Source organism: Panulirus ornatus, chromosome 16, assembly GCF_036320965.1.
Source record: "Panulirus ornatus isolate Po-2019 chromosome 16, ASM3632096v1, whole genome shotgun sequence".
Lineage (NCBI taxonomy): Eukaryota > Metazoa > Arthropoda > Malacostraca > Decapoda > Palinuridae > Panulirus > Panulirus ornatus.
In genome coordinates this window covers 31,129,850-31,155,724 of record NC_092239.1, presented here as the reverse complement: position 1 = coordinate 31,155,724, position 25,875 = coordinate 31,129,850, and the positions used below count along the sequence as shown (strand labels likewise).

At 40.8% G+C, this 25,875-nt stretch overlaps 2 protein-coding genes across 6 annotated transcripts in view; one reads left to right on the top strand and one right to left on the bottom strand.

The window, feature by feature from the left end:
* LOC139754216 (vacuolar protein sorting-associated protein 37B-like) overlaps positions 1 to 25,875 on the bottom strand; it is a 61,171-nt gene that overhangs the window by 4,615 nt on the left and 30,681 nt on the right. For all 5 annotated transcript variants that reach the window (XM_071671489.1, XM_071671490.1, XM_071671492.1 and 2 more), the window contains exon 5: positions 1,605 to 1,687. In XM_071671489.1, coding sequence (XP_071527590.1) covers positions 1,605 to 1,687 — 83 coding nt within the window. The remainder of the gene's footprint in view (positions 1 to 1,604; positions 1,688 to 25,875) is intronic.
* LOC139754217 (huntingtin-interacting protein K) lies at positions 20,696 to 24,488 on the top strand. Its single transcript, XM_071671493.1, has 2 exons — positions 20,696 to 21,303; positions 24,281 to 24,488. Exons 1-2 carry the CDS (start codon positions 21,109 to 21,111, stop codon positions 24,434 to 24,436), a joined length of 351 nt encoding a protein of 116 aa, XP_071527594.1. The 5' UTR covers positions 20,696 to 21,108; the 3' UTR covers positions 24,437 to 24,488.

Here is a 25,875-nt window from a genome sequence, read left to right as displayed (position 1 = left end):
ACAACATTGTTGGAACCACTACTCCTTCAAACATACCCATTTTTGCTTTCTGAGATAATGTTCTCGACTTCCACACATTCTTCAAGGCTCCCAGAATTTTCGCCCCCTCCCCCACCCTATGATTCACTTCCGCTTCCATGGTTCCATCCGCTGCCAAATCCACTCCCAGATATCTAAAAAACTTCACTTCTTCCAGTTTTTCTCCATTCAAACTTAACTCCCAAGTGACTTGACCCTCATCCCTACTGTACCTAATAACCTTGCTCTTATTCACATTTACTCTCAACTTTCTTCTTTCACACCCCTTACCAAACTCAGTCACCAGCTTCTGCAGTTTCTCACATGAATCAGCCACAAGCGGTGTATCATCAGCGAACAACAACTGACTCACTTCCCAAGCTCTCTCATCCACAACAGACTGCATACTTGCCCCTCTTTCCAAAACTCTTGCATTCACCTCCCTAACAACCCCATCCATAAACAAATTAAACAACCATGGAGACATCACACACCCCTGCCACAAACCTACATTCACTGAGAACCAATCACTTTCCTCTCTTCCTACATGTACACATGCCTTACATCCTCGATAAAAACTTTTCACTGCTTCTAACAACTTGCCTCCCCCACCATATATTCTTAATACCTTCCACAGAGCATCTCTATCAACTCTGTCATATGCCTTCTCCAGATCCATAAATGCTACATACAAATCCATTTGCTTTTCTAAGTATTTCTCACATACATTCTTCAAAGCAAACACATGATCCACACATCCTTTACCACTTCTGAAACCACACTGCTCTTCCCCAATCTGATGCTCTGTACATGCCTTCACCCTCTCAATCAATACCCTCCCATATAATTTCCCAGGAATACTAAACAAACTTATACCTCTGTAATTTGAGCACTCACCTTTGTCCCCTTTGCCTTTGTACAGTTGAGATGTATAGGTATGTATATGTGCATGTGTGGACATGTATGTATATACATGTGTATGTGGGTGGGTGGGGCCATTCTTGTCTGTTTCCTTGCACTACCTCACTAATGCGGGAGACAGCGACAAAGCAAAATAAATAAATAAATATATATATATTAAATATTTTCATCCCATACCATTCACGTCTCTTTTTCAGATTCACTTTATGTACAAAAAATAGATTACTAAAAAGTTTTTACATAAAGAGTAGGGTTATACCAAATGAATTAAACACTTAAAGCAACAAAAAAGGGGAATACACCTGAATTCAGTACACACTGCACAAAGAATAGAAAATCAAAGAAAGGAAAGAATACATCCTCTGATTGGCTGTGAGGCATTATAATGCCATACTGTGCTTGGCAGTGTTACCTATTTTCACTAATTCTAGGGCAAGACTGCTTCTCTAGAATCTGAAAGTTTTTTGGAAGAGGTTTTCTTGCACCATGCCTGAACAGCTGGCTCACTAGGTGGCTCTCAAGCAATTCATACACCTCTTGTTCTTTCACATACCATACATTATCAGTTGAAATAAGCACAAGGCAACATCAAGTGGTACTTGTGTGCACAGTAAACTAAATGACTGACTTCAGATTAAAATAAAGTATGAGTGCTGAAGAAGTACCTCAGTTTCCTCCTCAATCTCATGTGCAGCTGTCTGCAGGAGTGCCTGGAGTGTGTCAGCTGTGTACTGCCCACTGGAAGATTCTGTCAAGAACAATACAGTATCATAAATGACTATGCCACTTCCCATGATTGAACAGTGCAGGGAAATTTTGTTTCCACTATACACTCAGTAAATATTCCTCATCTACTACCCATAATGCTGGTACATCTTTTATCTTTTAAATCACACTACTTGCAACATCCAAAATCCTCAAAAAACAATGGCACACCATAAAGTTTAAACCATATCATGCTGATATGTGAGGCACGTTGTGGAATTTCTAACAGCTTACAACAAATCATATCATTTGGTTTCATACATGTATGAACTGACACACCTATGCCTGACAAAAAAAATAAAAAAATAGATATTTTGGGTGAGGCAAAAAAATCAATAATCATTGTTTTTTTTTTTTTTTTTTTTTTTTGCTGTCTCCTGCGTTTGCGAGGTAGCGCAAGGAAACAGACGAAAGAAATGGCCCAACCCACCCCCATACACATGTATATACATACGTCCACACACGCAAATATACATACCTACACAGCTTTCCATGGTTTTACCCCAGACGCTCCACATGCCCTGATTCAATCCACTGACAGCGCATCAACCCCGGTATACCACATCGCTCCAATTCACTCTATTCCTTGCCCTCCTCTCACCCTCCTGCATGTTCAGGCCCCGATCACACAAAATCTTTTTCACTCCATCTTTCCACCTCCAATTTGGTCTCCCTCTTCTCCTCGTTCCCTCCACCTCCGACACATATATCCTCTTGGTCAACCTTTCCTCACTCATTCTCTCCATGTGCCCAAACCACCTCAAAACACCCTCTTCTGCTCTCTCAACCACGCTCTTTTTATTTCCACACATCTCTCTTACCCTTACGTTACTTACTCGATCAAACCACCTCACACCACACATTGTCCTCAAACATCTCATTTCCAGCACATCCATCCTCCTGCGCACCACTCTATCCATAGCCCACGCCTCGCAACCATACAACATTGTTGGAACCACTATTCCTTCAAACATACCCATTTTTGCTTTCCGAGATAATGTTCTCGACTTCCACACATTCTTCAAGGCTCCCAGAATTTTCGCCCCCTCCCCCACCCTATGATCCACTTCCGCTTCCATGGTTCCATCCGCTGCCAGATCCACTCCCAGATATCTAAAACACTTCACTTCCTCCAGTTTTTCTCCATTCAAACTCACCTCCCAATTGACTTGACCCTCAACCCTACTGTACCTAATAACCTTGCTCTTATTCACATTTACTCTTAACTTTCTCCTTTCACACACTTTACCAAACTCAGTCACCAGCTTCTGCAGCTTCTCACATGAATCAGCCACCAGCGCTGTATCATCAGCGAACAACAACTGACACTTCCCAAGCTCTCTCATCCCCAACAGACTTCATACTTGCCCCTCTTTCCAAAACTCTTGCATTCACCTCCCTAACAACCCCATCCATAAACAAATTAAACAAGCATGGAGACATCACACACCCCTGCCGCAAACCTTCATTCACTGAGAACCAATCACTTTCCTCTCTTCCTACACGTACACATGCCTTACATCCTCGATAAAAACTTTTCACTGCTTCTAACAACTTGCCTCCCACACCATATATTCTTAATACCTTCCACAGAGCATCTCTATCAACTCTATCATATGCCTTCTCCAGATCCATAAATGCTACATACAAATCCATTTGCTTCTCTAAGTATTTCTCACATACATTCTTCAAAGCAAACACCTGATCCACACATCCTCTACCACTTCTGAAACCACACTGCTCTTCCCCAATCTGATGCTCTGTACATGCCTTCACCCTCTCAATCAATACCCTCCCATATAATTTACCAGGAATACTCAACAAACTTATACCTCTGTAATTTGAGCACTCACTCTTATCCCCTTTGCCTTTGTACAATGGCACTATGCACGCATTCCGCCAATCCTCAGGCACCTCACCGTGAGTCATACATACATTAAATAACCTTACCAACCAGTCAACAATACAGTCACCCCCTTTTTTAATAAATTCCACTGCAATACCATCCAAACCTGTTGCTTTGCCGGCTTTCATCTTCCGCAAAGCTTTTACTACCTCTTCTCTGTTTACCAAATCATTTTCCCTAACCCTCTCACTTTGCACACCACCTCGACCAAAACACCCCACATCTGCCACTCTATCATCAAACATATTCAACAAACCTTCAAAATACTCACTCCATCTCCTTCTCACATCACCAATACTTGTTATCACCTCCCCATTTGCGCCCTTCACTGAAGTTCCCATTTGCTCCCTTGTCTTACGCACTTTATTTACCTCCTTCCAGAACATCTTTTTATTCTCCCTAAAATTTAGTGATACTCTCTCACCCCAACTCTCATTTGCCCTCTTTTTCACCTCTTGCACCTTTCTCTTGACCTCCTGTCTCTTTCTTTTATACATCTCCCACTCAATTGCATTTTTTCCCTGCAAAAATCGTCCAAATGCCTCTCTCTTCTCTTTCACTAATACTCTTACTTCTTCATCCCACCACTCACTACCCTTTCTAATCAACCCATCTCCCACTCTTCTCATGCCACAAGCATCTTTTGCGCAATCCATCACTGATTCCCTAAATACATCCCATTCCTCCCCCACTCCCCCTACTTCCATTGTTCTCACCTTTTTCCATTCTGTACTCAGTCTCTCCTGGTACTTCCTCACACAAGTCTCCTTCCCAAGCTCACTTACTCTCACCACCCTCTTCACCCCAACATTCACTCTTCTTTTCTGAAAACCCATACAAATCTTCACCTTAGCCTCCACAAGATAATGATCAGACATCCCTCCAGTTGCACCTCTCAGCACATTAACATCCAAAAGTCTCTCTTTCGCGCGCCTGTCAATTAACACGTAATCCAATAACGCTCTCTGGCCATCTCTCCTACTTACATAAGTATACTTATGTATATCTCACTTTTTAAACCAGGTATTCCCAATCATCAGTCCTTTTTCAGCACATAAATCTACAAGCTCTTCACCATTTCCATTTACAACACTGAACACCCCATGTATACCAATTATTCCCTCAACTGCCACATTACTCACCTTTGCATTCAAATCACCCATCACTATAACCCGGTCTCGTGCATCAAAACCACTAACACACTCATTCAGCTGCTCCCAAAACACTTGCCTCTCATGATCTTTCTTCTCATGCCCAGGTGCATATGCACCAATAATCACCCATCTCTCTCCATCAACTTTCAGTTTTACCCATATTAATCGAGAATTTACTTTCTTACATTCTATCACATACTCCCACAACTCCTGTTTCAGGAGTATTGCTACTCCTTCCCTTGCTCTTGTCTTCTCACTAACCCCTGACTTTACTCCCAAGACCTTCCCAAACCACTCTTCCCCTTTACCCTTGAGCTTCGTTTCACTCAGAGCCAAAACATCCAGGTTCCTTTCCTCAAACATACTACCTATCTCTCCTTTTTTCACATCTTGGTTACATCCACACACATTTAGGCACCCCAATCTGAGCCTTCGAGGAGGATGAGCACTCCCTGCGTGACTCTTTCTTCTGTTTCCCATTTTAGAAAGTTAAAAAAGTACAAGAGGGGAGGATTTCTGGCCCCCTGCTCCCGTCTTCTCTAGTCGCTTTCTACGACACGCGAGGAATGCGTGGGAAGTATTCTTTCACCCCTATCCCCAGGGATAATATATATATATATATATACACACACACACACACACACACACACACATACGCACACATACACACACACACACATACATATATATACATATGAAAAATGTAAGAAACAATTTAGAAAACTGAAACTTCTAGCTTGAAATGAAATGAAAAATGAATGTCACATACTGGTTCAACCTCTGGCTATGGAAAAAGGAAATGTATAAAATATTTACACAAACGTCAATAGTAGTTCTCATCAATTTAACCACTGTATCAATAAGCTTCAATGTCTAAGCTACATTTTTTCCAATTTCACCTATGCCTGACAAAAAAAATAAAAAAATAGATATTTTGGGTGAGGCAAAAAAAATCAATATCATTGAAAATTACATTAATTAATTTGTTTCAAATAGCAGAACTATTTCTCTGTAGCAATCACTTTCAAGATGTTGGGTACATTAGGCTAGATTAGGTTTCTGTTGTACTGAATTCCTTTTGTAACAATAAATATCAAAAGAAATACAATAACAAAATACAACATCTAACATAAAAATGATATATCCTTTGTTATATTTACTTTATTTTCAATGTGCCCCGAAGTAAATAATCAAAATCAGAAGATATGTATCAAAATCGAATACCTACAAGCCAGAGTCCACCTTGAAACCTGGGGTTATTTTATAGCCTGGCAGGAAACTTCCTGAGAGGGATTGTTGAGGATGAAAAAGTTGACAAAACTGTGTAATACTCATTTACTTCATTAATACATACCATCCATACTGTAAAGATATGTTTTCCCTGGTGGAATTATGAAAATACATAAATGTTACCACAAAATAATGTCCTGTTAGCAAAGGCCATACAGACACTAAAGTTCATATGTGAACTGATCAACGGCCTGAACTCATTCTTCCTTCAATCCCTGACCCCATCAAAAGTGTCCACTTATCCCTGTCCTTACATGCGTACAAAATTTCACACATTTCTCCATCATCACTCTCCCTCCAGTATTCTTCCACTCTCTTTCCCCATGACACAGGTGGTCTTACTCTCACATCAACCCCTTTAGTTGTAGCATTAAACACTCCTTGCAAAACTGCTCGCCTTGCATTTTTTCCAAATGCCCAAATCACTTAAAGTATTATATTTCATACACTCTACCACTATCAATTCATTCCTCCCATACCACATCTCTCCTACACATTTCTTTCTTCATTCCATATAGTCAAACCACTTCCTCCTATAAAATAGCACATTCCCACAGCCTAGATTCTTGACCTCTGTGAATAATTCCAAGTCCATGTGTTGGATCTAACTTTCATTATCGTCTGCTCTCTCCCTTATCTCTCTTTACTTGTCCATAAACTTATCCAAGACAGTCCCAAATAATTAAAGTTCTCTCATCTCTTCCAGTCTTTCTCTCCCTATCCAAAACACATTTTAGTGCTCTTTCTTGTTTTACTCTGTATGGTTCTGCAAAATCTATACTCTCCCTATTTCCTTCCAAACACCAATACTTTACTTGCATTTACCTTCAATTGCCTAAGCTTACACACATCACAAAACACACTTACACTCTTCTGCAAACAGACTTGCCACTAGCCATCATACCCCACACATGCACATATACATACCTTTACATTACAACGTATACTTATATATACATACACAAACATATACACATGTATACATGTACATAATTCATACTTGCTGCCTTTATTCATTCCCATCGCCATCCCGCCACACATGAAATGACACCCCCCTTCCCCTGTACGCGAGCAAGGTAGCGCAAGGAAACGACAACAAAGGCCACATTCATTCAAACTCAGTCTCTAGCTGTCATGTGTAATGCACAGAAACCACAGTTCCCTTTCCACATCCAAGCCCCACAAAACCTTCCATGGTTTACCCCAGACACTTCACATGCCCTGGTTCAATCCATTGACAGCATGTCGAACCCGGTATACCACGTTGTTCCAATTCAATCTATTCCTTGCACGCCTTTCACCCTCCTGCATGTTCAGGCCCCAATCGCTCAAAATCATTTTCACTCCATCCTTCCACCTCCAATTTGGTCTCCCACTTCTCCTCGTTCCCTCCAACTCTGACACATATATCCTCTTTGTCGATCTTTCCTCACTCATTCTCTCCATGTGAGCAAACCATTTCAACACACCCTCTTCTGCTCTCTCAACCACACTCTTTTCATTACCACATCTCTCTTACCCTTTCATTACTTACTCGATCAAACCACTTCACACCAGCGCTGTATCATCAGCGAACAACAACTGACTCGCATCCCAACAAACTTCATACTTCTCCCTCTCTCCAAAACTCTTACATTCACCTCCCTAACAACCCCATTCATACACAAGTTAAACAACCATGGAGACATTAAGCACCCCTGCTGCAAATCGACATTCATTGGGAACCAATCACATTCCTCTCTTCCTACTAATACACATGCCTTACATCCTCGATAAAAACATTTCACTGCTTCTAACAACTTACTTCCCAGACTATATACTCTTTAGTACCTTCTGTGGAAGGTATTAAGAGTATATAATATATAAACAAATAATACTTAATTATTTATTTTTCTATTCTACTTTGACGCTGTCTCCCGCATTAGCAAGATAGTGCAAGGAAACAGACGAAAGAAGGGCCCAACCACCCACATACACATGTATATATATAAACGCCCACACACGTACATATACATACCTATACATTTCAACGTATACATATACTGACACATACATATATATATATACATGTACATGTATATGTTCTGGAAGGAGGTAAATAAAGTGCGTAAGACAAGGGAGCAAATGGGAACTTCAGTGAAGGGCGCAAATGGGGAGGTGATAACAAGTAGTGGTGATGTGAGAAGGAGATGGAGTGAGTATTTTGAAGGTTTGTTGAATGTGTTTGATGATAGAGTGGCAGATATAGGGTGTTTTGGTCGAGGTGGTGTGCAAAGTGAGAGGGTTAGGGAAAATGATTTGGTAAACAGAGAAGAGGTAGTAAAAGCTTTGCGGAAGATGAAAGCCGGCAAGGCAGCAGGTTTGGATGGTATTGCAGTGGAATTTATTAAAAAAGGGGGTGACTGTATTGTTGACTGGTTGGTAAGGTTATTTAATGTATGTATGACTCATGGTGAGGTGCCTGAGGATTGGCGGAATGCGTGCATAGTGCCATTGTACAAAGGCAAAGGGGATAAGAGTGAGTGCTCAAATTACAGAGGTATAAGTTTGTTGAGTATCCCTGGTAAATTATATGGGAGGATATTGATTGAGAGGGTGAAGGCATGTACAGAGCATCAGACTGGGGAAGAGCAGTGTGGTTTCAGAAGTGGTAGAGGATGTGTGGATCAGGTGTTTGCTTTGAAGAATGTATGTGAGAAATACTTAGAGAAGCAAATGGATTTGTATGTAGCATTTATGGATCTGGAGAAGGCATATGATAGAGTTGATAGAGATGCTCTGTGGAAGGTATTAAGAATATATGGTGTGGGAGGCAAGTTGTTAGAAGCAGTGAAAAGTTTTTATCGAGGATGTAAGGCATGTGTACGTGTAGGAAGAGAGGAAAGTGATTGGTTCTCAGTGAATGTAGGTTTGTGGCAGGGGTGTGTGATGTCTCCATGGTTGTTTAATTTGTTTATGGATGGGGTTGTTAGGGAGGTGAATGCAAGAGTTTTGGAAAGAGGGGCAAGTATGAAGTCTGTTGGGATGAGAGAGCTTGGGAAGTGAGTCAGTTGTTGTTCGCTGATGATACAGCGCTGGTGGCTGATTCATGTGAGAAACTGCAGAAGCTGGTGACTGAGTTTGGTAAAGTGTGTGAAAGAAGAAAGTTAAGAGTAAATGTGAATAAGAGCAAGGTTATTAGGTACAGTAGGGTTGAGGGTCAAGTCAATTGGGAGGTGAGTTTGAATGGAGAAAAACTGGAGGAAGTGAAGTGTTTTAGATATCTGGGAGTGGATCTGGCAGCGGATGGAACCATGGAAGCGGAAGTGGATCATAGGGTGGGGGAGGGGGCGAAAATTCTGGGAGCCTTGAAGAATGTGTGGAAGTCGAGAACATTATCTCGGAAAGCAAAAATGGGTATGTTTGAAGGAAGAGTGGTTCCAACAATGTTGTATGGTTGCGAGGCGTGGGCTATGGATAGAGTTGTGCGCAGGAGGATGGACGTGCTGGAAATGAGATGTTTGAGGACAATGTGTGGTGTGAGGTGGTTTGATCGAGTGAGTAACGTAAGGGTAAGAGAGATGTGTGGAAATAAAAAGAGCGTGGTTGAGAGAGCAGAAGAGGGTGTTTTGAAATGGTTTGGGCACATGGAGAGAATGAGTGAGGAAAGATTGACCAAGAGGATATATGTGTCGGAGGTGGAGGGAACGAGGAGAAGAGGGAGACCAAATTGGAGGTGGAAAGATGGAGTGAAAAAGATTTTGTGTGATCGGGGCCTGAACATGCAGGAGGGTGAAAGGAGGGCAAGGAATAGAGTGAATTGGAGCGATGTGGTATACCGGGGTTGACGTGCTGTCAGTGGATTGAATCAAGGTATGTGAAGCGTCTGGGGTAAACCATGGAAAGCTGTGTAGGTATGTATATTTGCGTGTGTGGACGTATGTATATACATGTGTATGGGGGTGGGTTGGGCCATTTCTTTTGTCTGTTTCCTTGCGCTACCTCGCAAACGCGGGAGACAGCGGCAAAAAAAAAAACAAAAAAAAAAACACATTCATGCATGCTGCCTTCATCCATTCCCGCTGCCACCCCGCCACACATGAAATGACAACCTCCTCCCCCTGTATGAGGTAGCACTAGAAAAAGACAACAAAGGCCACATTTGTTCACAATCAGTCTCTAGTTGTCATGTGTAATGCACAAAAACCACAGCTCCCTTTCCACATCCAGGCCCCACAAAACTTTCCAAGGTTTACCCCAGGCGCTTCACATGCCCTGGTTCAATCCACTGACAGCACGTCAACCCCCCTATACCACATCATTCTAATTCACTCTATTCCTTGCACGCCTTTCACCCTCCTGTATGTTCAGGCCCCGATCGCTCAAAATCTTTTTCACTCCATCCTTCCACATCCAATTTGGTCTCCCACTTCTTATTCCCTCCACCTCTGACACTTATATCCTCTTTGTCAAACTTTCCTCACTCATTCTCTCCATGTGACCAAACCATTTCCATACACCCTCTTCTGCTCTCTCAACCACAATCTTTTTATTCCTACACATTTCTCTTACCCTTTCATTACTTACTCGATCAAACCACTTCACACCACATATTGTCCTCAAACATCACATTTCCAACACATCCACCCTCCTCCACACAACCCTATCTACCACCCAAGCCTCACAACCATATAACATTGTTGGAACCACTATTCCTTCAAACATACCCATTTTTGCTCTCTGAGATAACGTTCTCACCTTCCATACATTCTTCAACACTCCCAGAACCTTTGCACCCTCCCCTACCCCATGACTCACTTCTGCTTCCATGGTTCCATCCACTGCCAAATCCACTCCCAGATATCTAAAACACTTCACTTCCTCCAGTTTTTCTCCATCCAAACTTACCTCCCAATTGACTTGTCCCACAATCCTACTGAACTAATAACCTTGCTCTTATTCACATTTACTCTAAGCTTTCTTTTTTCACACACTTACCAAACTTAGCCATCAACTTCTGCAATTTCTCACCCGAATCAGCCACCAGCGCTATATCATCAGCGAACAACAACTGACTCACTTCCCAAGCCCTCTCATCCACAACAGACTGCATACTTCACCCCCTCTCCAAAACTATTGCATTCACCTCCCTAACAACCCCATCCATAAACAAGTTAAACAACCATGGAGACATCATGCAACCCTCCTGCAAACTGACATTCACTGAGAACCAATCACTTTCCTCTCTTCTTACTCGTACACATGCCTTACATCCTCGATAAAAACTTTTCACTGCTCTACCAACTTACTTCCCACACTAAATACTCTTAATACCCTCTGTGGAAGATATTAAGAGTATATAATAAATAAGCAAATAATGTTTTTTCATTTATTTTTCTAATATACTTTGACGCTGTCTCCCGCGTTAGCAAGGAAGCGCAAGGAAATAGACAAAAGAATGGCCCAACCACCCACATACACATGTATATACATAAACGCCCACACACGCACATATACATACCTATACATTTCAACATATACATACACTGACACATACATGTATATACATGTACATATTCATACATGCTGCCTTCATCCATTCCCGCTGCCATCCCGCCACACATGAAATGACAACCCCCTCCCCCGGCACGAGGTAGCACTAGAAAAGGACAACAAAGGCCACATTCGTTCACACTCATTCTCTAGCTGTCATGTGTAATGCAGCAAAACCACAGCTCGCTATCCACATCCAGGCCCCACAAAACTTTCCATGGTTTACCCTAGACGCTTCACATGCCCTGGTTCAATTCAGTGACAGCACGTCAACCCCCCTATACCACATCGTTCTAATTCACTTTATGCCTTGCACGCCTTTCACCCTCCTGCATGTTCAGGCCCCAATCACTCAAAATCTTTTTCACTCCATCCTTCCAACTTCAATATGGTTTCCCATTTCTCGTTCCCTCCACCTTTGACACATATATCTTCTTTGTCAATCTTTCCTCACTCATTCACTCCATGTGACCAAACCATTTCCATACACCCTCTTCTGCTCTCTCAACCACACCCTTTATATTCCCACACATCTCTCTTACCCTTTCATTACGTACTCGATCAAACCACCTCACACCACCTATTGTCCTCAAACATCTCATTTCCAACACATCCACCCTCCTCTGCACAACTCTATCTATCGCCCATGCCTCACAACCACATAAAATTGTTGGAGCCACCATTCCTTCAAACATACCCATTTTTGCTCTCCGAGATAACGTTCTCACCCACACATTCTTCAACACTCCCAGAGCCTTTGCACCTTCCCCCACCCTGTAAGTCACTTCTGCTTCCATCCGCTGCCAAATTAACTCCCAGATATCTAAAACACTTCACTTCCTCCAGTTTTTCTCCATTCAAACTTAACTCCCAACTGACTTGTCCCACAATCCTACTGAACTAATAACCTTACTCTCATTCACATTTACTCTCAGCTTTCTTCTTTCAAACACTTTACCAAACTTAGCCACCAACTTCTGCAATTTCTGCAACCTGAATCACCCACCAGTGCTGTATCATCAGCGAACAATGACTGACTCACTTCCCAAGCCCTCTCATCCACAACAGACAGCATACTTACCCCTCTTTCCAAAATTCTTGCATTCACCTCCCTAACAACACCATCCATAAACAAATTAAACAACCATGGGGGCATCACACACCTCTGCCACAAACCGACATTTACTAGGAACCACTCGCTTTCTTCCCTTCCTACTCATACACATGCCTTACATCCTCGATAAAAACTTTTCACTGCTTCTAGCAACTTACCTCCCACACCATATACTCTCAATACCTTCCACAGAGCACCTCTATCAACTCTATCATATGCCTTCTCCAGATCCATAAATGCTACATACAAATCCATCAGCTTTTCTAAGTATTTCTCACATATGTTCTTTAAAGCAAACACCTGATCCACACATCCTCTACCACTTCTGAAAGCAAACTGTTCCTCCGAAGTCTGATGCCCTGTACATGCCTTGACCCTCTCGATCAATACCCTCCCATATAATTTCCCAGGAATACTCAACAAACTTATACCTTATATATTTATTTCATTCTATTATACTTTATCGCTGTCTCCCACGTTAGCGAGGTAGCGCAAGGAAACAAACGAAAGAATAGCCCAACCCACCCACATACACTTGTATATACATACACATCCAAACATGCACATATACATACCTATACATCTCAACATATACATATATACATACACACACACAGACATATACATATAAACATGTACATAATTCATAATGACTGCCCTAATTAATTCCCGTCGCCAACCCGCCACACATGAAATGACAACCCCCTCCCCCCGCATGAGCGCGAGGTAGCACTAGGAAGACAACAAAGGCCACATTTGTTCACACTCAGTCTCTAGCTGTCATGTATAATACACAAAAACCACAGCTCCCTTTCCACATCCAAATCCCCACAAAACTTTCCATGATTTACCCCAGACGCTTTACATGCCCTGGTTCAATCAATTAACAGCACGTCAACCTCGGTATACCACATCATTCCAATTCACTCTATTCCTTGCACGCCTTTCACCCTCCTGCATGTTCAGGCCCCAATCACTCAAAATCTTTTTCACTCCATCTTTCCACCTCCAATTTAGTCTCCCACTTCTCGTTCCCTCCACCTCTGACACATATATCTTCTTTGACAATCTTTCCTCACTTGTTCTCTCCATGTGACCAAACCATTTCAAAACACCCTCTTCTGCTCTCTCAACCCCGCTCTCTCAACCACACTCTTTTTATTACCACACATCTCTCTTACCCTTTCATTATTTACTCAATCAAACCACCTCACACCACATATTGTCCTCAAACATCTCATTTCCAGCACATCCACCCTCCTCCGCACAACTCTATCTATAGCCCACGCCTTGCATCCATGTAACATTATTGGAGCCACTATTCCTTCAAACATACCCATTTTTGCTTTCCAAGATGACGTTCTCTACTTCCACATATTTTTCAACGCTCCCAGAACTTTCACCCCCTTCCCCACCCTATGATTCACTTCTGCTTCCATGGTTCCATTCACTGCCAAATCCACTCCCAGATATCTAAAACACTTCACTTCCTCCAGTTTTTCTCCATGCAAACTTACCTCCCAATTGACTTGTCCCTCAACCCTACTGTACCTAATAACCTTGCTCTTATTCACATTTACTCTCAACTTTCTTCTTTCACACACTTTACCAAACTCAGTCACCAGCTTCTGCAGTTTCTCACCCGAATCAGCCACCAGTGCTGTATCATCAGCAAACAACAACTGACTCACTTCCCAAGCTCTCTCATCCACAACAGACTGCATACTTGCCCCTCTTTCCAAAACTCTTGCATTAACCTCCTTAACAACCCCATCCATAAACAAATTAAACAACCATGGAGACATCACGTACCGCTGCCGCAAACCAACATTCATTGAGAACCAATCACTTTCCTCTCTTTCTACTCGTACACATGCCTTACATCCTCGATAAAAAGTTTTCACTACTTCTAACAACTTACCTTCCACACCATATATTCTAAATACCTTCCACAGAGCATCTCTATCAACTGTTATCATATGCCTTCTCCAGATCCATAAATGCTACATACAAATCCATTTGCTTTTCTAAGTATTTCTCTCATACATTCTTCAAAGCAAACACCTGATCCACACATCCTCTACCACTTCTGAAACCACATTGCTCTTCCCCAATCTGATGCTCTGTACATGCCTTCACCCTCTCAAAATCAATACCCTCCCATATAATTTCCCAGGAATACTCAACAAACTTATACCTCTGTAATTTGAGCACTAGCTTTTATCCCCTTTGCCTTTGTACAACAGTACTATGGAAGCATTCCACCAATCCTCAAGCACCTCACCATGAGTCATACATACATTAAATAACCTTACCAACCAGTCAACAATACAGTCACCCCCTTTTTTAACCAATTCCACTGCAATACCATCCAAACCTGCTGCCTTGCCGGCTTTCATCTTCCGCAAAGCTTTTATTACCTCTTCTCTGTTTACCAAATCATTTTCCCTAACCCTCTAACTTTGCACACCACCTTGACCAAAACACCCTATATCTGCCACTCTATAATCAAACACATTCAACAAACCTTCAAAATACTCACTCCATCTCCTCCTCACATCACCACTACTTGTTATCACCTCCCTCTTAGCCCCCTTCACGGATGTTCCCATTTGTTCCCGTCTTACACACTTTATTTACCTCCTTCCAAAATTTAATGATACTCTCTCACCCCAACTCTCATTTGCCCCATTTTTCACCTCTTGCAGCTTTCTCTTGACCTCCTGCCTCTTTCTTTTATACATCTCCCAGTCATTTGCATTACTTCACTGCAAAAATTGTCCAAATTCCTCTCTCTTCTCTTTCATTAATAATCTTACTTCTTCATCCCACTACACACTTACCCTTTCTAATCTGCCCACCTCCCATGCTTCTCATGCCACAAGCATCTTTTGCGCAAGCCATCACTGCTTCCCTAAATACATCCCATTCTTCCCCCACTCCCCTTACGTCTTTTGTTCTCACTTTTATCCATATATATATATATTTATTATTTATTCATTCTGCTTTGTCGCTGTCTCCCGCGTTAGCGAGGTAGCGCAAGGAAACAGACGAAAGAATGGCCCAACCCACCCACATACACATGTAAATACACGTCCACACACGCAAAAATACATACCTATACATCTCAACGTATCCATATATATACATACACAGACATATACATATATACACATGTACAGAATCCACACTGTCTGCCTTTATTCCTTCCCATCGCCACCCTGCCACACATGAAATTACAACCCCCTCCCCCCTCATGTGCGCGAGGTAGCGCTAGGAAAAGACAACAAAGGCCACATTCGTTTAGACTCAGTCTCTAGCTCCCATGTAATCCATAAACAAATTAAACAACCATGGAGACATCACACACCCCAGCCGCAAACCAACATTCACTAAGAACCAATCACTTTCCTCTCTTCCTACATGTACACATGCCTTACATCCTTGATAAAAACTTTTCACTGTTTCTGACAACTTGCCTCCCACAACATATATTCTTAATACCTTCCACAGAGCATCTCTATGAACTCATATCATATGCCTTCTCCAGATCCATAAATGCTACATACAAATTCATTTGCTTTTCTAAGTATTCCTCACATACATTCTTCAAAGCAAACACTTGATCCACACAACCTCTACCACTTTTGAAATCACACTGCTCTTCCCCAATCTGATGCTCTGTACATGCCTTCACCCTCAATCAATACCCTCCCATATAATTTCCCAGGAATACTCAACAAACTTATACCTCTGTAATTTGAGCACTCACTTTTATCCCCTTTGCCTTTGTACAATAGCACTATGCAAGCATTCTGCCAATCCTTAGGCACCTCACCATGAGTCATACATACATTAAATAACCTTACCAACCAGTCAACAATACAGTCACCCCCTTTTTTAATAAATTCCACTGCAATACCATCCAAACTTGCTGCCTTGCCGGCTTTCATCTTCTGCAAAGCTTTTACTACCTCTTCTCTGTTTACCAAATCATTCTCCCTAACCCTCTAACTTTGCACACCACCTTGACCAAAACACCCTATATCTGACACTCTATCATCAAACACATTCAACAAACCTTCAAAATACTCACTCCATCTCCTTCTCACATCACCACTACTTGTTATCACCTCCCCCTTCACTGAAGTTCCCATTTGTTTCCTTGTCTTACACACTCTGTTTACCTCCTTCCAAAACATCTTTTTATTCTCCCTAAAATTTAATGATACTCTCTCACCCCAACTCTCATTTGCTCTCTTTTTCACCTCTTACACCTTTCTCTTGACCTCCTGCCTCTTTCTTTTATACATCTCCCAGTCATTTGCATTATTTCCCTGCAAAAATTGTCCAAATGCCTCTCTCTTCTCTTTCACTACTAATCTTACTTCTTCATCCCACCACTCACTACCCTTTCTAATCTGCCCACCTCCCACGCTTCTCATGCCACAAGCATCTTTTGTGCAAGCCATCACTGCTTCCCTAAATACATCCCATTCCTCCCCACTCCCCTTACGTCCTTTGTTCTCACCTTCTTCCATTCTGTACTCAGTCTCTCCTGGTACTTCCTCACACAAGTCACCTTCCCAAGCTCACTCTCACCACACTTTTCATCCCAACATTCTCTCTTCTTTTCTGAAAACCTCTACAAATCTTCACCTTCGCCTCCATAAGATAATGATCAGACATCCCTCCAGTTGCACCTCTCAGCATATTAACATCCAAGAGTCTCTGTTTCGCACGCCTATCAATTAACACGTTATCCAATAATGCTCTCTGGCCATCTCTCCTACTTACATATGTATACTTACGTATATCTCTCTTTTTAAACCAGGTATTCCCAATCACCAGTCCTTTTTCAGCACATAAATCTATAAGCTCTTCACCATTTCCATTTACAACACTGAACACCCCATGTACACCAATTATTCCCTCAACTGACACATTACTCACCTTTGCATTCAATTCACCCATCGCTATAACCCGGTCTCGTGCATCAAAACCACTAACACACTCATTCAGCTGCTCCCAAAATGCTTGCCTCTCATTATCTTTCTTCTCATGCCCAGGTGCATATGCACCAATAATCACCCCTCTCTCTCCATCCCCTTTCAGTTTTACCCATATCAATCTAGAGTTAACTTCCTTACACTCTATCACATATTCCCAGCACTCCTGTTTCAGGAGTAGTACTACTCCTTCTCTTGCTCTTGTCCTCTCACTAATCCCTGACATTCCCAAACCACTCTTCCCCTTTACCCTTGAGCTTCGTTTCACTCAGAGCCAAAACATCCAGGTTCCTTTCCTCAAACATACTACCTATATCTCCTTTTTTCTCATCTTGGTTACATCCACACACATTTAGACACCCTAGTCTGAGCCTTCAAAAGAAAGAAGAGAGAATGGGCCAAGGTGAGGATATTCCCTCAAAGGCCTAGTCCTCTGTTCTAAACGCTACCTCACTAACGTGGGAAATGGCGAATAGTATGAAAGAAAAAGAAAGAGTATATGGATGGAGTGATAAGAGAAATGAAAGCATAACTAGGGAAAGGGGGTGCAGAAATGGTGAGTGACAGTGAAATATGGTGGTTAGTGGCAAGCCTGTTTGCATATGATACTGTGTTGTTTGCTGAGAGTGAAGAGGAGGTGCAGAAGTTTGTGTGTTATGATGTAAGCATAGGTGATTGAAAGTAACTGTAAATAAAAGTAATGGTGTTTGAAAGGAACAGGAGTGAAAGTAGAGATTTTGTAAAACCATGTCGAGTAAAAGAAGATATGGTGGGCGGGAGATAAAAAAACTGGAAGAAGTGAAGGAATTTAAGTATCTGTGAGATGTCTTGGGTACTAATTAGTGTAAATCAGTGAAACAGTTATATATCTGAGGTGAGATCAAAAAGTTCTTACTTTCAAGAATAGAGTACATACAACATTCTTATCAACAGTCTTCAACAGTGAACTAATCAGGTTCCACTTTCATATCATTTTGGATGGCTAGAATATCATCAAATCTTCAACCTTTCTGTTTCATTTTCATACTTGAGAACAGCAAAAATCACATGGGGCAAGGTCAAGTGAACATGTAGGATTGGGCAATTCAATTGGTGGCCCATGGGCCAAACCCTGCCCTTGAGTGGTTTTTCAATGGCCCTTTAACATACTTAGAATTAAAGTAAATCAATAAAATCAATTAAGTGCTAATGAAATGTTACATAAATAGACTTTTATCATGACCAACTGTATCAGTCAGCTGAATGAAACATGTGATCAACTGTAATAATTAGCTGAATGAAATGTTTTGAGAGAAAAACTGGAGGTAAAATAAATGTATGGCCCTTCCAAAAATTTGAGATTCATAATCCCACCCTACTCCTAAAGTAATCAAATGGCCCTGATGTAGGGTTTGGTAAAACAGGATTTTTGTTTTTAGCCAAAAAATTCTTCAATGGAGACAGCAGTGTGTGAAAGTGTGTTGTCATGGCTCATAAATTGACCATTTTGGCAGTTTCTCTGAATTTTATGCCTCAAGTAAATGAGAGCCTCTTTATAAAAGGACTGGTTTACTATCTGATGACTATTCCAACATCAAGTTGGTACATGGAGAGGAAAATAATTACCAAAACCCAATGTTAGCCTGTTAAGAAAACTAACCAGCAAGGAATGCTTCCATAAAGAAGTACCTTGAAAAGGAACTCCATCCAACCTGGCATGCATGTCTGGCATCTGGATTTACCATAATCAGAAACTATTTCTCACATGAAGAGATGATGATATTAATGGTTTAACTTAAGAAAAATTAGTATGAGTAAAGTGAAAAACAGGTAAATCTACAGATCGAAGTGCTTATAACATGCTGTCATAAACAATGGGATAATACTAATACATCAAATCCCATCTTGCAAGTAAAGATTTCCCATGCAAAATATAGGCAAAAAAAAAATAAAAAGTACATCATTCCTCTCAAAAGTAAAAGAAGAATGACTTGAAATAGGAATGAATCACTTGCAACGGCTATTTACTAAACAGTGGCTGAATCTTTATGGTCATATCACATTAACATAATTTACCTAATCAAAATACAACTAAAACATCAAATGAAAGTGCAATGTTTTAAATGCAAAAGGAAGAATATATGGATGACAAATGATGTGTATCGACAAAACTGCACATAAACTATTAATAATCACGTCACAACTATTCTAAAATGAGGCATGAATTCTGAATACAGTCTCTAAGTTTGTCAATGCCACAGGACACATTTTTGGCACGGAGGCCACCAAATGGTGGAAGGGCCTTTGACCCAAAAGGCAAGGGAAACAGGGTCTTATTCTTTATCCGAAGTCATTTACTGAGCAATACATTTTCAATGACCAGTATTCCATTTAGCTCATCACTTCCATTCACGATCTCTAAGGCGAATTTCTCATGGATTCAAACAGCAGTGGAGGCTACCCTACAATTAACTCCATCAGCCTCGACATCGATGCTCTCATTTAAAGACTCCTACTTCTTACTTATAAAATATGATTTCCCTTCATATGTGGTATTTACATTCTCTTCAATGTTACCTCATGCCCTTCCTCAGTCTGGTTTGCAATAAATACATCCTACCCCTTTAGTATGTCTACAATTTTGTGTTCGTTACAAATCTCTGCTTAATTTCTTAAATTCATTAATGCAACCTTATGTAAACACACATTTCACTTAGTCTAATAGTCTTAGTCTAATAGTCTAAATATACCTGGACATACCTAATAATGTCATTGTTTACCAAATTTACCCGGGCCGCCAGAGAACGGTAAGCCTCTCGAACAAACATAACAGCATCGAGTTCCGCCTCTCTACTCCCGGGGTTCTTTTACACATTATTCATACACATGCGGATAATGTTTTTCGTGTAGTTGGGTAGCACCAAGAACATAGACCGGTTTCATCTGCTGACAACTATATGTGTGTGTGTGTGTGTGTGTGTGTGTGTTTGTGTGTACAATTTACGTGTAACCAAACAACGGCAGCAGCATGGTCTCCGACGAAGCACGGAGCTGTATCATCATGCAAATCAGTGGAAAGATGACCCAGGTCCGACGTAGCCTCGAATAATAAAGAGGCACCATAGAAGATATGGAATTGCTTAAATTATTTCTATAAATACTGGACGCAGTGCATTTTTTTCTCAATAAAACGTATAAGCGGTTACGTATAAGCAGTTACTTAGAATTGATATTAATTTTTTTTTCCTTCATTGATTCTTTTATGGAAGTTTCAGAAATGAAAATTAGAAGTACTGAAGTGTATAGCTCATACACCACATACGCAAACTGTATACCCCAGCGGGCAAGCAGCCCAGCTGAGCCACTTGTAAACACGGCGACGTTGGTGGGTGGTTCTCGTTGAAGAGATTATCTCAAATAATGTTCCACGACGAAAATCACGAAATGGAAGACGAGGTTGAAACAAAAAGTAAAGAGAAGAAAGCGGCAAAGCACGACAGTGGGGCTGCTGATTTAGAAAAAGTCACAAATTATGCCGAAGAAAAAGAGATAAAGTCTGATGCAAATTTTATGTCTGTCATTAATGACGTTAAAAGGCAAGATGAGGCGAAAAAGGTGAGTGTCATTAACATTAAACTTGATAAAACTGTATTTTTCAGGCAAACGTTATTTACTATTATGTTAGAAACTACATAAAGGATTTTTTTTCACTTCAAAACTTGAAGGTAACCAACTCGATGTCAACGATTCCTCTTTTTTGGGGTAAGGCTCTAAATAGGAATAATTTCTATTCGGAATTGAAAAGTCAGATAATTAGCTCTCAGTAATCACTACTAATGGACATGGTAATTACTATTTAATGATGGAGGATTGGATTGTGGAATGGTATTTATTATGGTGTCAATTTCTTTAATTCCGAAAATAATACACAAAAGGTGGACATTCTTATCCTACAACAGGAAGAAATAGTGGGGAGGGTTATATGGACCAGCGGGAAATCTGCGGTTAACGTAAAGCTCAGCGAAATGATTAAACAAAATAAAACTACTATAACTTCACCTAACTTTCCCCAATACTGAGTATTAACTTTATTCTTATTACTTAAAAATGAAATTGTTCTGGTTTTGTAGTTACATCACCTGAAAGGAGATTAGTGTGTATACAAATGCACTGCAATGACATTATCATGTTAATGTTGGCTATTAGAGAAAGTTCAATGAAAGAAATATTAATAAATGCAAGTCTCATTCTGTTTTCAGAACAATAAGACATTACAGTAACACTTAACAGAATGTTGCTGTACCCCTAAACTCACATATTACCATTAGTTTCTTTACAAGTAATTTCTCAGGGCAATTGATGTGATGCTTGAAATGAGAAGTTTATGAAAATAACATGACCCCATCTAATGTGTGCAAAAATCCCCGAACCTCCATCCTGCAGTTTTGAGTGAATTCTACAAAGTGGGGCAGGTATTGAAGATCATAGAAAGCACAGCATTGAATATAAGAATTACAAAAAAATATGACAACCAAACTAAAGCAAAGCTGACTTATGATAGCACAGACCAGGTTGGGTTAGGCTTGATTTAAGCTAAATAGAATAAATACACCTTACTTCCAAAGAGAGAAGGCTGCAACAATTTGCAAGAAGTTAGAGGCACAGCATGAAGGAAAACATTTCCTAAATGACTACACTCACTCAAAAAAAGCAAAACTAGATTTGCTCTGGGAAATACTGCACTGAAGATAACCTCTGCCAATGGCCTGTAAAGGGTGAGGCACCAGAGGCTAAGAAGAGGCACTGGAGGCCCTCAGTTATGCCAGGGAGTAAAAGGGATGAGCAACTGAATGTAAATGGGATGACTGATGAGAGTCATGTTTGAATAAGGTGTTGAAATTTTTTAGAAAAAGACTGTTAAGGGTTGTAGAATTAGTTGCTGGATATAAGGTCATGAGATATAAGAAAAAAAAGGGAAATGCATGGTGGCCGGATGAGATTAGAAATGCTATGGAAGTAAAGAAAATGGCATTTGGTATATTGCTCTTAAGGAATGTAGCATCAAGTTCAGCAAAGGATGAAGGAAGAATATAAGATGCATGAAAAGAATGTTAAGAAGCAAATAGAGAAAAAGCATGGAAAGAGAAAATGAAGAAAATGAAGATTTTGGTTGAAAGTTTGGTGAAAAGTTATGGAAAAATAAGATATTGTACATGACAGCTAGAGAATGGATGTGAGTGGATGTGGCCTTTCTTTATCTGTTCCTCACTAATGTGGAATACAGCAATCAAGTATAAAAAAAAAATTGTAAAGGAAGGAAGGAAGTTAAAAAAGGAGAGTGGTGGATGTAAGAGTGGTAATATTAATGTTTGAAGGAAAGAAAAGGAGCTGTTGTATAAAAAGGAGTAAGAGAAAAGAAGATGAAAGGAGTAATTTTGAAGAATGACAAATGTGGGAGAAGGTAAGGCAGCAGTTGTTACATGCATGGGTATGAGGGATGTTAGGAAATTGACACAAATACAGGGGCCTATGGCAAGATGGGGGATAAAAATGGCAATAATGAGGCTGAAGGTAGGAAAGGCACCTGAGTGGATGGGATTACAAATGAAATGTTGAAGTATGGAGGAGAAAGTGTGATAAAGTTGATGCATGAAAAAAGAAGGTTGTGCCTGAGTGAAAGCTATAATTGTTCTTTCATTCGAAGGTAAAAGTGCTAAGTATGTATGTGGCAACTGTAGGGGAATAAGTCTGTTAAGCATACCAGGAAAAATTTATGCAAAAGTGTTGATTGATAGGGTGATGGAAGTCACTGAATGCAGAAATAGTTAGGAGAAAGGGTTTTTTTGGAAAGGTAGGGAATGTGTGAATCAGATGAGCATGGAAAATTATCTAGTTAAAGGTAAGAAGCTGTATGCATGTTTTATGGATCTGGAGAAAGCATCTGACAGTCAAGTGGAATGCTTTATGGGATGTGTTAAGGACATGGGGAAGGGGAACAACTGGGTAATGGTGTGAATGCCTTATATGGTGTAGCAAATGCATGTGTAAGAGTGGATGGAGAGTTAAGCAAAAGTTCTGGTAAACATGTGGGTGTAAGGCAGGGCTATGTGATGTCACTGTACCTTTTTGATATATGATATATAGATGGAGTGATAAGAGAGATGGAAGCAAAACCGGTAAAGGGAGGTGCAGATATGGAGTCTGTTTGCAGATGATACTGTTTTGTTTGCCAAGAGTGAGGAGGAGTTGCAGAAAGTTTTAGTGTTTTGTGATGTAAGTGGAAGTATTATATTTCAAGCACTCTACCACTCTAATTCATTACTTGTGAATTCCCTGCTATACCATATCTCTCATACATCCCTTCATTTCCTTCTTCATTCCATCTAGCACAGGCTCTCACCAACCACATGCTTCTCTCCATTCAACCTTACAAAACTTTACCATTTTGAATTCCTTGGCCACTCTTTTAACTTTCTGATGAACTTTGGTATCAACATAGTTTATGGTTTCAGAAACTATGATACTATGAACTATAATACTGATTATAATAATGCCATGATCTTATGAGTTAATAAAAAAAATTCTATTTCAGATAGCAAAAGAGCAAGAGTTGGCCAAGGTGTCAATTAAAAAAGAAGATGTAGAGCTGATCATGAAGGAACTAGAAATTCCCAAGGTGAAGGCTGAGAGAGCACTCAGAGAACATCAAGGAAACCTTATTGAAACTCTAGTCATGCTTACCAACTAAGTCTGTATTATTCCCACTGTAATGCTTTTCATTAAAAGTCTGGATAAATCTAGATGATTTGTTTCCACATACAGTACTATGATATATGTCCTACATTCTTCTAAAAAGATTAAATTCATCTCGGAAGGCATTAATAATGTAAAAGCATGAATATTATGATACCAAAGTATTTTGTACTCAGCACTATTTAATTGAAAATATTAAAAGGGTACAAACTATATCTTGTGTGTTGTATGCATTAATTTTTTTTTTTTTTTTTTTTTTATACTTTGTCGCTGTCTCCCGCGTTTGCGAGGTAGCGCAAGGAAACAGACGAAAGAAATGGCCCAACCCCCCCCCCCCCATACACATGTACATACACACGTCCACACACGCAAATATACATACCTACACAGCTTTCCATGGTTTACCCCAGACGCTTCACATGCCTTGCTTCAATCCACTGACAGCACGTCAACCCCTGTATACCACATGACTCCACTTCACTCTATTTCTTGCCCTCCTTTCACCCTCCTGCATGTTCAGGCCCCGATCACACAAAATCTTTTTCACTCCATCTTTCCACCTCCAATTTGGTCTCCCTCTTCTCCTCGTTCCCTCCACCTCCGACACATATATCCTCTTGGTCAATCTCTCCTCACTCATTCTCTCCATGTGCCCAAACCATTTCAAAACACCCTCTTCTGCTCTCTCAACCACGCTCTTTTTATTTCCACACATCTCTCTTACCCTTACGTTACTTACTCGATCAAACCACCTCACACCACACATTGTCCTCAAACATCTCATTTCCAGCACATCCATCCTCCTGCGCACATCTCTATCCATAGCCCACGCCTCGCAACCATACAACATTGTTGGAACCACTATTCCCTCAAACATACCCATTTTTGCTTTCCGAGATAGTGTTCTCGACTTCCACACATTTTTCAAGGCTCCCAAAATTTTCGCCCCCTCCCCCACCCTATGATCCACTTCCGCTTCCATGGTTCCATCCGCTGACAGATCCACTCCCAGATATCTAAAACACTTCACTTCCTCCAGTTTTTCTCCATTCAAACTCACCTCCCAATTGACTTGACCCTCACCCCTACTGTACCTAATAACCTTGCTCTTATTCACATTTACTCTCAACTTTCTTCTTCCACACACTTTACCAAACTCAGTCACCAGCTTCTGCAGTTTCTCACATGAATCAGCCACCAGCGCTGTATCATCAGCGAACAACAACTGACTCACTTCCCAAGCTCTCTCATCCCCAACAGACTTCATACTTGCCCCTCTTTCCAGGACTCTTGCATTTACCTCCCTTACAACCCCATCCATAAACAAATTAAACAACCATGGAGACATCACACACCCCTGCCGCAAACCTACATTCACTGAGAACCAATCACTTTCCTCTCTTCCTACACGTACACATGCCTTACATCCTCGAT